The sequence below is a fragment of the Pan troglodytes genome, chromosome 15 (assembly GCF_028858775.2).
Source record: "Pan troglodytes isolate AG18354 chromosome 15, NHGRI_mPanTro3-v2.0_pri, whole genome shotgun sequence".
NCBI classification, from domain to species: Eukaryota; Metazoa; Chordata; class Mammalia; order Primates; family Hominidae; genus Pan; species Pan troglodytes.
In genome coordinates this window covers 60,064,285-60,078,310 of record NC_072413.2, presented here as the reverse complement: position 1 = coordinate 60,078,310, position 14,026 = coordinate 60,064,285, and the positions used below count along the sequence as shown (strand labels likewise).

The 14,026-nt window shown below is 41.3% G+C and overlaps 1 protein-coding gene across 11 annotated transcripts in view; it reads right to left on the bottom strand.

The window, feature by feature from the left end:
- SYT16 (synaptotagmin 16) overlaps positions 1-14,026 on the bottom strand; it is a 305,125-nt gene that overhangs the window by 34,499 nt on the left and 256,600 nt on the right. For 9 of the 11 annotated variants that reach the window (XR_010150960.1, XM_054666037.2, XM_063792946.1 and 6 more), the window contains 3 exons: positions 13,288-13,500; positions 7,695-7,951; positions 1,792-2,232 (listed from right to left, as the gene is read on the bottom strand). Coding sequence is in view for 10 of the 11 variants with exons in the window: in XM_054666037.2 (XP_054522012.1) it covers positions 1,792-2,232; positions 7,695-7,951; positions 13,288-13,500 (911 nt within the window). In the remaining variant the exon portion in view is untranslated. The remainder of the gene's footprint in view (positions 1-1,791; positions 2,233-7,694; positions 7,952-13,287; positions 13,501-14,026) is intronic. The other 2 variants (XM_054666039.2, XM_063792949.1) reach the window with 1 other exon arrangement.

The following is a 14,026-nucleotide window of genomic DNA, read 5'->3' as shown; positions in this document are numbered from 1 at the left end:
ATAAAAATTCAACAATGAAATATTTGCTTACTCTTAAGTGAGACTCACTCCCCCTCCTGTGCTCCTATAAAAGCTTCCCGCTGTGGCACCTGTCACTCACTGCTTGCCTCTCCCATCAAATTCTGAATCCGTATAAATCTCTCAGTCCCTGGTGCATAGCCTAATGTCTGGCACATAACTGTGCTCAACAAATAACTGGTGAATGAAAGATTTCCACCTGCAAAGTTCTTTTACACTAGCTCATTTTCCCCATTCAACTCCGTGCCACCAGCACACAGCATAGGGCCTAGCAAGCATAAATATGGGTGTGATCATCCCCATTCCCAAGCTCTATCACGCAGGATCCCTTCTGATCTCCACTGCATTCTGTTTTCCATCATTTCCAATGTGCTTTACTCAGATATTAAGAAAAAAGGGAGATCTGAGCAGAGATGAGACATCATCTGGCTTATAACTTTAAAAAGCTCATTCTGGCTCCCATGTCCAGAAGAGTCTGTAGAGGCAAAGGCAGAAGTGGAAAGACCACTGCTGAGCAGCTATTTCAGTAGTCCAGCAGAGAGCCAGGTTCTGGTTGTACCTGAAGATAGAGCCAACAGGATTTCAGGTGGAAAACAGAAAAGTCACAGATGACTTCTGAGATTTTTGACCCCAGCAATTGGAAGAATGCAACTGCCTTTAAGCAACATGGAGAAGACTGCAGGGGGAATAGATTTAGGGAGGCAAAAATCAGGATTTCAAGCCTGAAGACGTTAATTTTGAGACATCATTGGACATTTAAGTGGACAGATCTGCCACCACTACAGTCCAGACTTTCTGTCTCCTTTGTTCTTCCTCAGATATGACAAGCTTCCCCCCTCCCCCGGCCACCCCACATCCTGACTGCTTGCATGTGCTGTTCACTCTGTCTGGAACTCTCATCCTCCTCACATCACCAGCCTCGCTCTCTCGATGCTTTGAGTTCTGGCGTTTTATCACCACCTCAAAGAAACTTTCTCTGATCCTCTAAACAAGCAGCAGCCTATCACTCTGTCTCCTTGCCTACTTGGCCACCACTAGACTGCAAGCTCTCCAAGGGCAGAGGCATCGCCTGCTTAGTTCTTTCCTGTATCCACTTTGCCTATACCATAATTGACAGTAAACATCTCTGAATGAATGACTGATTGAATCCAGAGCCTAGAGAGCTCCCTGATCTGTTAACGTGGTTTTGTAAAAGGAGATGGGCATACTACATGACATATAACCCACAGCAGTAGTGAGCTGCCCATCCTGTAGGCATGTAAATTATGACACCTTTCCTTGAAACCCTGTGGCAAGCAGGGAAATGGGGTATGAGGGAAGACGGTAGTAACACAAATGAAAGGTTTCAGAAGCAGCTGAAGTTCTGGGCTGCTCTCTCAGTCTGCCCCAGCATACCCGTTAAGAACCTTGCCCAGAAAGTCCCATCTCTGAGATTCATCATGATGCAGATTGGGGGCAGGAGGAGTAGGATCAGTTATCCACAATCCAGAGGGCCAAGCCACCTTCCCTGTTTTTCTCCATGCCCTCTACCACACTGCTGCTATTTTGTCCTAAAATGGACAGGGCATTTATCCATCAGGTTATCAGGAAGACAGGCATGAAAGACCCATTGTACCATGAAGTGCAAATCATGGCTTACAAGGGTGAGGAGAGCCAAATGGAAAATTAAATTAAAGTCTCTGAATTCACAGACTGAATGTACTAAATCAAGGGCTGACAATCTCAGGTCTTCGAACACACCACATCATTAGCAGCACCATTTAACATACTCACGCTTATATTACTTCTTGGCTCCAGAACCAGAGTCACTTTCATTTCCCCTTCTGGGTGCAGGTGGCTGAGATAGAATAGTTTCTCTCCCATCATTCTCTCTCGGGTCATCTTCCGGGCAGCGTACAGGCGGAAGCGGACAGCACAGGCAGCCACATCTCTGGGCTCCAGCTTGGCAAAGGTGATCTTCTCCCTGAAGACGGGGTTGGGCCCTCTCTGTATGTTCGTCCTGCCCCTCTGTTTCTTACCAGGCAGCAGCACTACATGAACTTGCCAGGAGTTGACACCACTTCGGTCCTTATCTGGGAGGCCCTGTGCCCTCACAATGGTCACTGTGAGCTTCTGGCTGGCGGCTCTATATTCAAAGATGACATCTAGGTCACCACACTTTGAGATGGGCTCTGAGACCCCGGATGGCACCTGCAAATTGGTCCTGTCCTGTTCCTGTTGCAGGCAGAGGAAACAATTAGAAATGGAAATGATGATACCCAATTACATTTTGGCCAGTTGGTGCCCCTTTGTGCTCCTTCAGAATCCCTGCTTTCTAACTGCCAGTGTATTCCCTCTATATCAGATAGGTCTGTTTACTGGTCTATCGCTGCATTAAACTGAGAATTCTTTGACGGCAAAGTGCCTAGCATATGGTGCGCCTTCATGAATGTTTTTGGAATGGATAACTAAAGCTTTTATATTTTTGCAAAGTGTTTTCATATATACTGCCTCTCAAAAAGCACAATTGCCCAGGATCATTGAAACCAACTGAGATGCTAAATCTAAAATTAAGTCAACAGGCAATTGTCCATAGGCGACTTTTCCTTGTGTCCCTAAATACAGATGGTTGAGCCTAAGCCTGTTCTCCACAGGCAAGAGCTTTCTACAGACAAGAATTTTGATGGGAGTCCCAGGAAGGTGATGCTTCAGTATATTTTCAATCTAAGTGGGAGTAAAGGTTTAGGGCTGAGCTTCTCAAACTTTAATGTAGACCTAAATCATCTGAGGATTCTGATTCAGTAGGTCTGGAGTGGAGCTTGAGATTCTGCCATTTCTGGGACATGCACAAGGGATGTTGACGCTGCTAGCCTCGGCTCACACTTTGAGCAGCAAGGATTTAGGAGGACACCTCCACAACCCTTTAGTAAACAGCAACACGGAGCCTGGAGCCAGAACACCTAAATTGAAATCATAACTCTACCACTGACTAGCTTTTTTACCCTGGCCAAATAGACCAGCCTCTCGGTAGTCTAGCTTAAAAATGCACATTAATGTGCCTACTTGCTGGTGTGTTGTTGTGAGGTTTTCACTGATATGAAAATACCTGGCTTAGACCAGACTGCATAAATATCTATTCCCACCACTGGACTGGTGCTACCTATTCTCAAACACACATCCCTCTTTATGGAATGTCACCCTTGGGTAGCAATTTACTTGCAGCCACTCAGATCTGATGACCTTACTGGGAAAACTGAGCTAGGCTGCATTTATTATAATGAACCACCCCACTAACAAATTATGAATAATGTCAATAATAATTCTATTTTCCTCTGAAGGCATGATCCTTACCTGTAACTAAACTTTGATCTGATTCTTGTTGCAAACCAGTTCTTATTTATGCAATTGAACACCAGACCTTGCTAATTTAGAGATCTCGTTTCAAATTATAATACAATGCCTCAAAATGTGCATCCATCAGTGAAACTTTCCCACATAGTCTGGGTGAAAGTTCATGGTTCTCTGGGTTCATATTTCCTTAGGAAGCCCAGGCCTACCACTTACTAGCTCTATGACACTGGGCAAGTCATTTAATCCTTTCCATGTTCTATTTTCCTCAACTGTAAAATGGAGATGGTACCTTCTGTGTAGGGATGTTGTAAAAAGTAGAGGACTTGACAGACAGTAGACATCTAATAAATATCCTTTTCTTTTAAGATTCAAATTAGCCTGCAAGAAAATTTAGATTTCTTGTAAAATAAGTGAAGCTTCTTATATCCTTTCCTCTGAGCATGCAATCATGCGTGAGTGTTTCTATTCAGAGGTACTTAGTTTCAAGTGATAAAAGTGGTTGCTATAGAGACTTTTGAATACAACTGACTAGTGTATATATATTAGAAGCAAATCTCCAAGGATTTAGGCCAACTCAAAAATCAAGTCAGAATCTTCTCTCAAACTCCCTTGTCTCTTCCTAAAACTCCCATCTATTTTAGCCTACTCTTGATCATCTCTGTATTGCATTTCTGACCATAAGTAATAATAGCTAACATCTACTAAGCTATTTCTTATGCCAAATACCATATCAAATCCTTTACAGACTATAAAAATTGGCTCTTAAACACTTCAGATCTTCTTGGCCTTAACTCATGTTCCGTCTTCCCCTAAGGCACAGCCTATATGGGCTCTAAGTAGTTTCAGCCTGGAACTACTCAATAAAGTCTTACCTTCTACCCACACAATATAATTCTCATTTCTTATCATTGGTCTCTCTGTTGACCGCCAAGGCTTAGACAGCTGCAGAACCCTGCTTGACACCAATATATGTAAAGTCTACTTTTTGCCCCGTAGTCAGTTGTCCTGTCAGTTCATACAGCTTCTTGGAGTGTGATCACACAAGATCAAGCAATTAGCCATACTGAGTGGTGGCCAATTCAACTGTGTATTCTCATACTTGACCTCCCTTCTTCCCTGCCTTACTTCCCTTGTCTCGCACTTTTGTCCCCTAGGGTTGCACTCCCAAAGTAGGGAACAAAGCCTTTACGTAGGCTCTGCTTTTTTGAGGAACCCAACTAAGAAAAATTATCTTTTTGAATATTTACATCAATGCAATGAGGTAGGTATTTTAATATCTTCATTTTATGGAGGACGAAACTAAAGCTTAGAAAGACTAAATAACTAACACGCTCTCTGCCCCCAAGCCCAGATCAAATTCCCAGACAAGATTGTCCAGGACTCATTCCCTGGCAGTTTGAGTCCCGGGCCTGCCTTAACTCGTATTCAATACTCAAAATTCCAAACCTTATTTTGAAACATACAGTCTCCTTTCTTCTTCCCCAAACCTTTAGGCATCACTATTTCTACATATAGACGTGTGTGTGTGTGTGTGTGTGTGTGTGTGTGTGTGTGTGTGTAGAGAGAGAGAGAGAGAGTGAGAGAGCGAGAGAGCACGAGAGAGAGAGAGAGAGAGAGAGCAAGCGCACAAGATGAAGGGGGAGAAAACGGAAGGTGGGGGTTGGAATCACACTCTCTGTGGTTTTCACATCCTTTGAGGCCCCTGCTCTTAATGTTAGTTAATAGCTCTTAGTTTTGTCAACTTCAATGCCAAGGTAAAAATATTTTAGTGAATGAGGAGCTCTCTCCACTTATGTATCAGGCTATCTCTTCAGATAAATGCTCACTCCACCTGCAGGTTTCTAAGAGAGTCCTGGGTAGAGCTCCTGACTGTCCTAAGAACTCCTCTGAATAAACAGATCCTGCCAATGGCTGGGCTTTGGATAGGCCAATTCAAGCTGTGGCCCATGAAAACTGGGCTTTGTAGCCCCTCCCTGGGTTGATTTGAGAAAAAGATTTGTGAATGTTGGTATTTTCATAGCAATTAATTATTTCAACACACTTTACCTCTCACCAGGCAACTGAAGGAGCTCCTCATGTGGGTACTGTTAATACCACTAATCCATCTGACCTTCCTGCAAGGTAAAAATCTCTTCATTCTTATCCCCATTTGGCAGATTTTAATTAACTTCTCAAGGCCAACCAATTAATCAGTGGAAAGCAGAGATGAAAAGTGGGACACCTGTCTCCCTGTGTGCTCAAAATCACCAGCCACACTCCCATTGTCTTTCCTGCCAAGCCCTGGGTCTGCAGGAAAAAGCCAAAGGCCTTTGCCAGCAGAGAAGAGCAGAGCTCGAAAATCCATCAGCCTAACAGGTAGTCACACTGCACGACCAGTTTCCTGCTGAGACAAAATAAATGATTCCTTGAGCTCCAATATCCTGGGCTTTTCCTTAAGATGAGAATACTTGTGTCAAATTGTCAAAACCCATGTAGGTTTAAAGATTTTCTGTCAAACTGAAAGCCTTTCTGTTTTAGTAAGATAGTGTTGATGTCATCTGTGTGGCCTAAAGTAAACAGGCCTACAATATGTTCCTGATGCCCGATACACAGGGGAAGACAGAGTTCTCAATACAGCTAAGAGGCAAATAAATCAATTCTTAAAAGGCAAGCTAAGCCTGCAAAGCAGGCAGTTACGGGAACTGCCTCCGAGTTGGATTTGAGGTTCTACTGTAGGAGCACCAAATTACAGTTTTTTCTCAAAATAGATAGGAGGTTGAATGGAGCACACAGAGATGTCTGGGTATTTTTGGAGTCTGAGAACATTTAGTACCCTCAATACCGAGTCTTCTATTAAAGCTCCAGCAGGCAGGTAAATGGGAGGTGACCTGGAGAAGTCACTTCCAAGCCTCATGGCACAATCACCAAGGAGACAGAGTATCAATAGGCAGGCAAATCATTTGGTCTGTTTTGTTTTTGGGAGAGACATTCAAAATATTTTTTAAGTGTTAGTGTGTGGGATTTGATATGGCTTGGTAGTAAACTAACGGGTAAGCAGAGTTTTTTTTTTTTTAAACAAAATGTATAAAGTTAATGGCTTTGGGTGCCTCCATATGAAGGGCTGCTTTTTAACAAGCCACAAACCACATATGTGAGCTACCATTTCTGGTCCTCAGCAGAGACATCTACACAGGGGCACAGATGTGTATGCATACCCCTCCTTAGATACTACCTACACGCGCCAACGTGTTAGCAGTTAAGGCTTGGAAACAGGGTTTTCTGTGATTCCTTTTTTTTTTTTACCTTGAGCATTTAGCGTGTGTGACACTCCAAGTCCTAATAAGAGATGCATCCTGTTTATTTTCTCAAATGGATGCTAATAAAACCCATTCACCTCTCTCCTTCTTCCCCCATCCCTGCAAATTATATTAAAGGTTTATATATGTATATGACTTATTTCATCAAAATTAATTTCAAATTAGGTATTAAACACCATTCCTTAATGCCTTCCAATGTCACCGAATCATGATAGCAGGGATCTATCTAATGGAAAAATAACCGTAAGGGCCAGTAAAAGGAAACAATTTGGTAAAATCCTTATCACAGTGCCTGGCATATATTAACTGCTCAATAAATGGTAGCTACTACCATCATCACCTCCAGCCATATCTCTGGATTGATTGTTACATTTATTCTGGACTAAGCTTTAATTGAAAAAGAACTTTGGAAGAAGTATCTTTTATCAGATATTTACTACAAAGGCAATGTCAATGGCCAGAGGGGCATTACTGATTAATGCTGTCTCCTAGGCACAAAATATATTTTGTATATATTCACAGTGCAAGATCTGCATCATTACACCTTGTATAATTTCACTTGGAAGGCCATTTCATTTTAGTTCAATTTTCAAATAATTTTCATATCAAATAATCATAACTTGAGATTTGGGCTAAATAAAAATAGACTCCACTTAATTGAAACCATGAAGTAAATAAACCAGTCCCTCTAAAGAACTGAAAATTCCATTATTTAAAATTAAGTCTATAAAAAGCCTTTATATAAAAGAAAAGCCTGGCTGTTCCTGGATCCATTCTGCCACCATTCTTATTTTTTTTTCTTTTTTTTTTTTTTAACCATTCTTCCTTTTTTTTTTTTTCCATTTTGAGAGAAATTTATGACTCTTTTATTGACATGCATGGGATTTTGGTCATCTGGACAAAAATTTATTGCAGATAAAAGTAATGCTTCCTTTCTGGAATTTTTTTTTTTTTTTTTTTTTTTTTTTTTTTTAGAGAGATGAGAAAGGAGAGTGGAAAGAGGGGAAGGGGAAAGGGAACCAATGAAAGAATGAAAAACAAATAACTTGCCTCTGGACTCCACATGGAGGAGCTGTCAGTGGCATAGGAATCTTCAAATCCCCGGCTATTAAAAGCTGTCTCCATCTCCAAGCTGCCCTCTGTGGATTGGCGCCTGAGGCTTTGGACCACATTGGACTCTTGGTGAGATGTGCCGTGGTGTTTGGCATCCCCCCTTTCACATGGGGACTGTGAGTGAGCAGGGATGTGGTCATCTTCACCGTAGGAGAGATTCTCAGAATAACGCCGTTGGCTGGCTCCATCCAAATCTAAATTTGCAATAAGAAAACCATTTCAAATGCATTATTTTTAACACCTTTTTACCTAGAGAAATTGAGTAATTGCAGTCACAACAATCAAGATTGCAGAAACAGAACCCATACCAATAATACCTGCAGAAACATAATTCTATCCATACAGTGAAGAAACTTGATCCATAAAATGAAAAAGAACATTATCTCATTATGTGGCGTATCAGAAGGCTTAATACTTTTTAAATATGAGTGTAGAGAATATATATTTATGTCAAAAGGATAAAATCGACACAGCATTTTGCTGGAGCTAATGACCACAAGACTTCTGCAATGGATCTAAAAGCAAAAAGAGTCATCTAATATGGAGATCGTATGGTCTCCCGACTCTACCATGCTTCCTTTTCTCTTCAGTGTTTACCGCATTACCCTCTGCTCAAAAAGCTTTGGTGATCCTACCAAGTAAAAAGTTCTCTCCTTGATCCATGGTCTTGGATTGATATGATCCGAGTTTAAATCCTGTCTCTGCCATAAGAACCCGGACAATATTCAAATTCTCTGAATCTTTGCTTCTTTATCTAAAAAATGATAAAAGCCATCAGAGGGTCACTGTGGACACATGAAATAATATTCACCTGGCAGCCAGCAAGGCCTTCCGTAAATATTAGGCTTGCTTACCTGCCCGGCCTGAACTGGCCTCATCCAACCCATCCAACCCCATTTTCCACTGCTTCCCAAGTGACCATGTCTCATTCCTCTGGTCCCACTGGTTTATGAAAATACTAGCTGTGTATTTCTGCTCACAGTGCCCCTCAAACCCTCCCTGTGTCCTGTCCTCCCTCCCCATACAAAGCACCAACAACTCCTGAGACTTCCCTGACTCCTTCAGTCTCCACACTTTTCTCTCTCAGCACCCCTCACCTCCATTCATCCCTTTCGTCTTCCTACATGTCAAGAGTGTCCTCAGATGGTCAGGAAAAGCTGGCAGGGTCTTCCTAAGAAATAGCTGCCCCCACTATTTGCCTCCCACACCCAAAGAGAAATTGAGGATCTCTTATCTCTTTGGCCTCTTTTCTCCTCCAGCAGACCCCATCCCAGGATGAAAGAAAACTAGAGATGTAGACAGGACAAGGGAGTGGGTTGGCAAAGTCTGTCATAAAGCTCTTATATATACATTGTATGGTAGCAATTGTTTTCCCTTGTTAGTCTTATACCTCAGCTATTAATAGAATGTAAGCTTCTGGATGGTACTAAGCCACATATATCTACTGCATAGTCTTTATCTGCCAGTGTGTTATCACTTACCCTTCAGAAAACTTTAAAGTCTAGGTAGGTAGCAAATATTGAAAGCAGCCAGGTATGCAGCAATATGAGTGGCGGTGACAGGGGTTCACCAGAGTACATGACCCATGTATAGTAAGCATTCAAATTTTAAAAACATGTTATCAACCAGACCGTATAAAAACATCTTCAGGCAGATCCTCGGGGCAGAACTTCAGACTCCTAATATGGGGCTTTGTAAAATCACAGCAGGCCATTGAGAAAGTTCCCTATCTTCCTCATTATCCTTAATTATTCAGTTCAGACCCCTTGGAAACACTTTTATGGGACATTACAAAATTTTTACATCCAGACTTTCGGTTATTTGGCAAACATCCTAAAAACAGGCCACACAAAATGACAGAACAAGGAAAAATCCACATGCAAAAACCTACAACATAAAGCAGGATTTTCTTCTAAGTCTCTAATTAGCACACCCATTCCTCACATATGCGAACAGTAAAATGTCCTATTAAACAGTGGGTCATCCATCAACATGTGTAGAACCCAGCAGGATTTCAGCACAAAATTTTACTTTGCCAAGAAATTATCCCCATAAAATTGTCTCATGACTTTAACTCCTATGGTGATAATACCAAGAGCAGTAATAAGAGAATTTTCAAAAGCTACATTAAGCCTTGAAAAGTTATTCATAACTGAAAAACATAAGAATGATATTAATGTAACAAACCATTTTCCATGACAGACAAGCAAGGAATGAATTAGAGAAGCAAATCTGGGGTACAAGTCAAGTTGCGAGGAGGAGGAAAGGGAAAGGTGATTCACCTTTCCATAAAGCAGTCTTCCCGTGCCTTTAAATTAAAGAAGATCATGACACCTTCAATACACGCACAAAAGTAATTGCCTGTTGTCAGAGAAATGTATCCTGGCTTCTTAGAAATTATAGGCCATAACTATGTCACATCAACCAAATTTATTTTAACAGAGAAATTCTTCCACTTGCTTAGTTCATATCCCACTTTGATGGAATAAAACCCCATTATTCAAATACTTTTTTCATACTCCCAAACCTCTCTCCCTGATCACCACCCAAATACAAAGACTTCTGCTTACCATCTGTGATGGCAAGTTTTATGTGTCAACTTGGCTAGACTATAGGTGCCAATTACTCAATCAAACACTAAATCTAGGTATTGCTGTGAAGGTATTTTATAGATGTGATTAAAGCCTATAATCAGTTGACTTTAAGCAAAGGAGATTATCCTACATAAGCAGTGAGCTGAAAGACCTTAAGAGAACTGAAGTTCCCTGGAGAAGAAATTCAACCTAAGAACTACAGCTTCAGCTCATGCCTAGAGTTTCCCCCTACCTTTCCCAACAACCTGTACCGCAAATATGGGGGCTGTGTATTTCTGTTACCTAGCCAGCCACCACCTTCCCAATTCTTTGCAATGAATCTCTTGGGGTACACACACACACACACACACACACACACACACACACACACCCCTGCATGTGCAGTTGTTTGCATGTACATGTACATTTTGTATGTACATATATGCATGTAATCCTGCTGATTCTAGTTCTCCAATTGAACCATGGCAGATATACCATCTCAAACAAAACTAAGTACACATTCTGGAGACAATTGAGCTGGTTTTGAGGACACCAGAGTAATAACATCTAGCTTGTAGGAAATATCCTCAGAATAAGTATTCCATACACAAAAATAAGGTTACTGCTAGAAAAAAAAAAAAAGCCCCAGGAAATGGACTATTATTCTACAGCTAACCTTTCATGCCTAAAGACCTTGCATACAGGCCTCCAATCCAGACCACTTACACCAAAAACCCTCTTTAACGCTATCAGGAATGCACTGACAATTAGTGTGCAATAACCCTAAATCAGATACACAGGACAAAAGAGAACTTGCCTGGAACATGGTTCTAAATAGCCTCACCACAGAATCTAGAATGAAGGATTTCACTTAAGATGAAATATGAGACAACCTACCAATAGCTCACTCATGTTTCAGATTTTACTTAGATTTGGCCCTTTAATTTCACTGTCCAGCACTTTTGAATGCATTTTTAAAGTGGAAGAACTGCTTCTACAACTAAATTTGATCTTACAAAACAATGTTTACAGTGGAATAAAACAGCTAAATAGAGAATAGGCATACCAAAAAATTCCTCTCTGGAGTGCATGCTTAATCTTTTCATGATTCTTTACCACTGAAAAAAATCCACTGATATAAAGATGAACAAAAAAAATCAAGCAATAAAAACCATGTTAACATTTCCATGGCATCTGGTAACCTAAAATTTGGCATGTGGCTATTTCTATGAAAATCCTGCTGATTTTCTTCAAAATCTACAGGTACTTCATTCAATGTAGTAGATTTTTTTCCTCTTTAACCTTTTCTATCACCATCTGTCTAAAATTCAGAATTGCCAGTTAGGACAAGAGATAATTTGTTGCTCATTCCAGGAAGGATAAGGGTTAGAATGGTTGTCAGAACTCTCAGAACATCAGCCATTTGTGTAAATCAGAAGCCAGACACTTGGGCTTTTGGGAAATGGGGCCATTAGCTTTAGGATTAAACAAGCTGTTCTCAGGGAATCAACTGCTATTAACTTTCATTAGCTAACATTTTCCCTCTCAATGGAGAGAAAGGAATGCTGTGATGTAACATCAGAGAAAGAGAAAAGCCAAGAGAGGGGGTGGGCAAATGACTCTGTCAGCGGCCACTGATGTTGTGGTTTGGTTATATAAGGCCTTTACTTATTAATTTGAGCTAAAAAGAATGGCAATAAAATACATGATGTTGGCTTATGTCAATAAGTCAGACTACATGATGGATAGCAAGTTATTCCTGCTGAAAATTAGGGGTCTTTTTGTTAATTCCACCTCTTTAATCCTTTATTCTGTCTGCTTGTCCTGCGCTCATCCTCATATCAAAATTTCTTCCGTTTTATCTTCTCTCAGTTTCTGCACCCTCCTTTTTATCTGTCTGGGTTTGAAAATATGGAACATCTACAGCTATGCCCTCATTTGACTGGCCACCTTCCCAAAAGGAAAGAAGGAAAGGTTAGAGAGCTCAGGTAACTGAGACCAGGTCATGAAGGTGGGTGGCATAGCATTTTCTCTTGCTTTTTTACCAAATACACTTCACAGACCCTTCCCTATTACAGTGGCTGTGTCTATTCAGGGCTCTGGGCATAAAGGAGTCAGATAGATACCTTGACCTTTGCTTGGGAAAGCACGAAGAAATCGTATACTGTTCTGTTTGCATCCTCTCTCCAGGTTACTTTGGGTCTATGTTAGAGAGGGGAGGAGGACCTGTAACAAGGTCTGCCAAACATCCCAAGCTGGCTGCCCTACCTTTGAGTATCCCCTCCCCTTTGTGAAACGTAAATGTAGGATGATGATGCTGGAAAATGACATAAGACTTTGTGCTTACCCAGTAATTTTCATGCAGGTGGGGTGTGTCAGAAACTACAGGGACTGAGAGTAAGGATGCAGGGGCATGTGCTGTTTGAAAAAGGTTATTTAATATTATTACACTACTTTTTTTATTTGAAAGATAAAAATACCCATTGCTTTCGTAATGCAAACTAATTAGAAGAAAGGCTTCAAAATATCTTCTGGAGTTATATAGATATGTGGAAAACTTATTTTATGATTCTAAATGGGAGAAATGGCACAGACTCTCAATGTCAGTGGACAAGTACGTGACATTTTCGTATCTATCAAAAGGGAACAAGATTTGCTAAGCTCAACAAATACTATTCTAAATTTAGGAAGAAGTGGCCAATAAGAAAGAAAGGGAAGGGGTCCCACAACCTAGTATTGAGACCCACCCACTCCTGATCCATTCCCTCTCTCAACCTCCTGCATGGCAGTCCCCTTGGGAGGTTTAAAGCAGCCCCTTTGCTCCACGTAATGGATCCTGTCTCATTTTCTTTTCCTCTCTGGACTCTCAGATGCAGAGTGCAGAGGTTGAATAACTCGGATGCACTCTTACCATTGGCCATCCCTGGTCTAAAGAAAGGGTGTGAGGCAAAGAATACCTTCGCAGGCAGATACTTCTGTGCCATCTTCTCCGTGTGTCAACAACGAACGGCTGAATTTTGGTTTCTGCTCCAATCCTGTCTGCTTTCCTTTCTCAGATGTCACTGAACGGTAACTCTGGGACCGGGACACGGAAATCTCAAATTGTTTGATCACCTCCTCGTCACTGTCAGAAGATGTGGACAGCTCTTCGTCATCGCCAAAGCTGTTGACTGGGAGTAAACAAGAGCCATGAGTCTCCTGTGTGGCCTATGTGCTCGAATACAGAGATAGACTCTCCAGGAAAACAGAAGAGAAGAACATGGACAATGAGTTTGAACGAAGGCACACTCAAACTGGATAGAAAAAAATTTAAAGCACTTTTGCAACACAAATTTGAGTCCAAAGCAAAGACTGCTCACGAAGGTAATTAGAAATACGGTATATAGCTAGAACCCAAGACAAATCATTGGGACACCCATAATCATCATAATGAACCCTCATGTTGAGCCAGGCAGCCCTGCTCATTTGTTATGTTGCTTAAATGTGTTCATAACGGGAAACAGAACGTTTATCAGCACATTTGCCTTATATGCAGTTCTAGTCAATGACCATGGGATGTATGCTCTTCATCTAATCTCATTTATTAAAACACACATAGCCAATCCCCACTTCGGAGAAGGAATATCTACAACACGATTTTCCAAAAGCTTTCTAGGTTTGAAAAGAGACCCCACCAGGCGCAGTGGCTCACGCCTG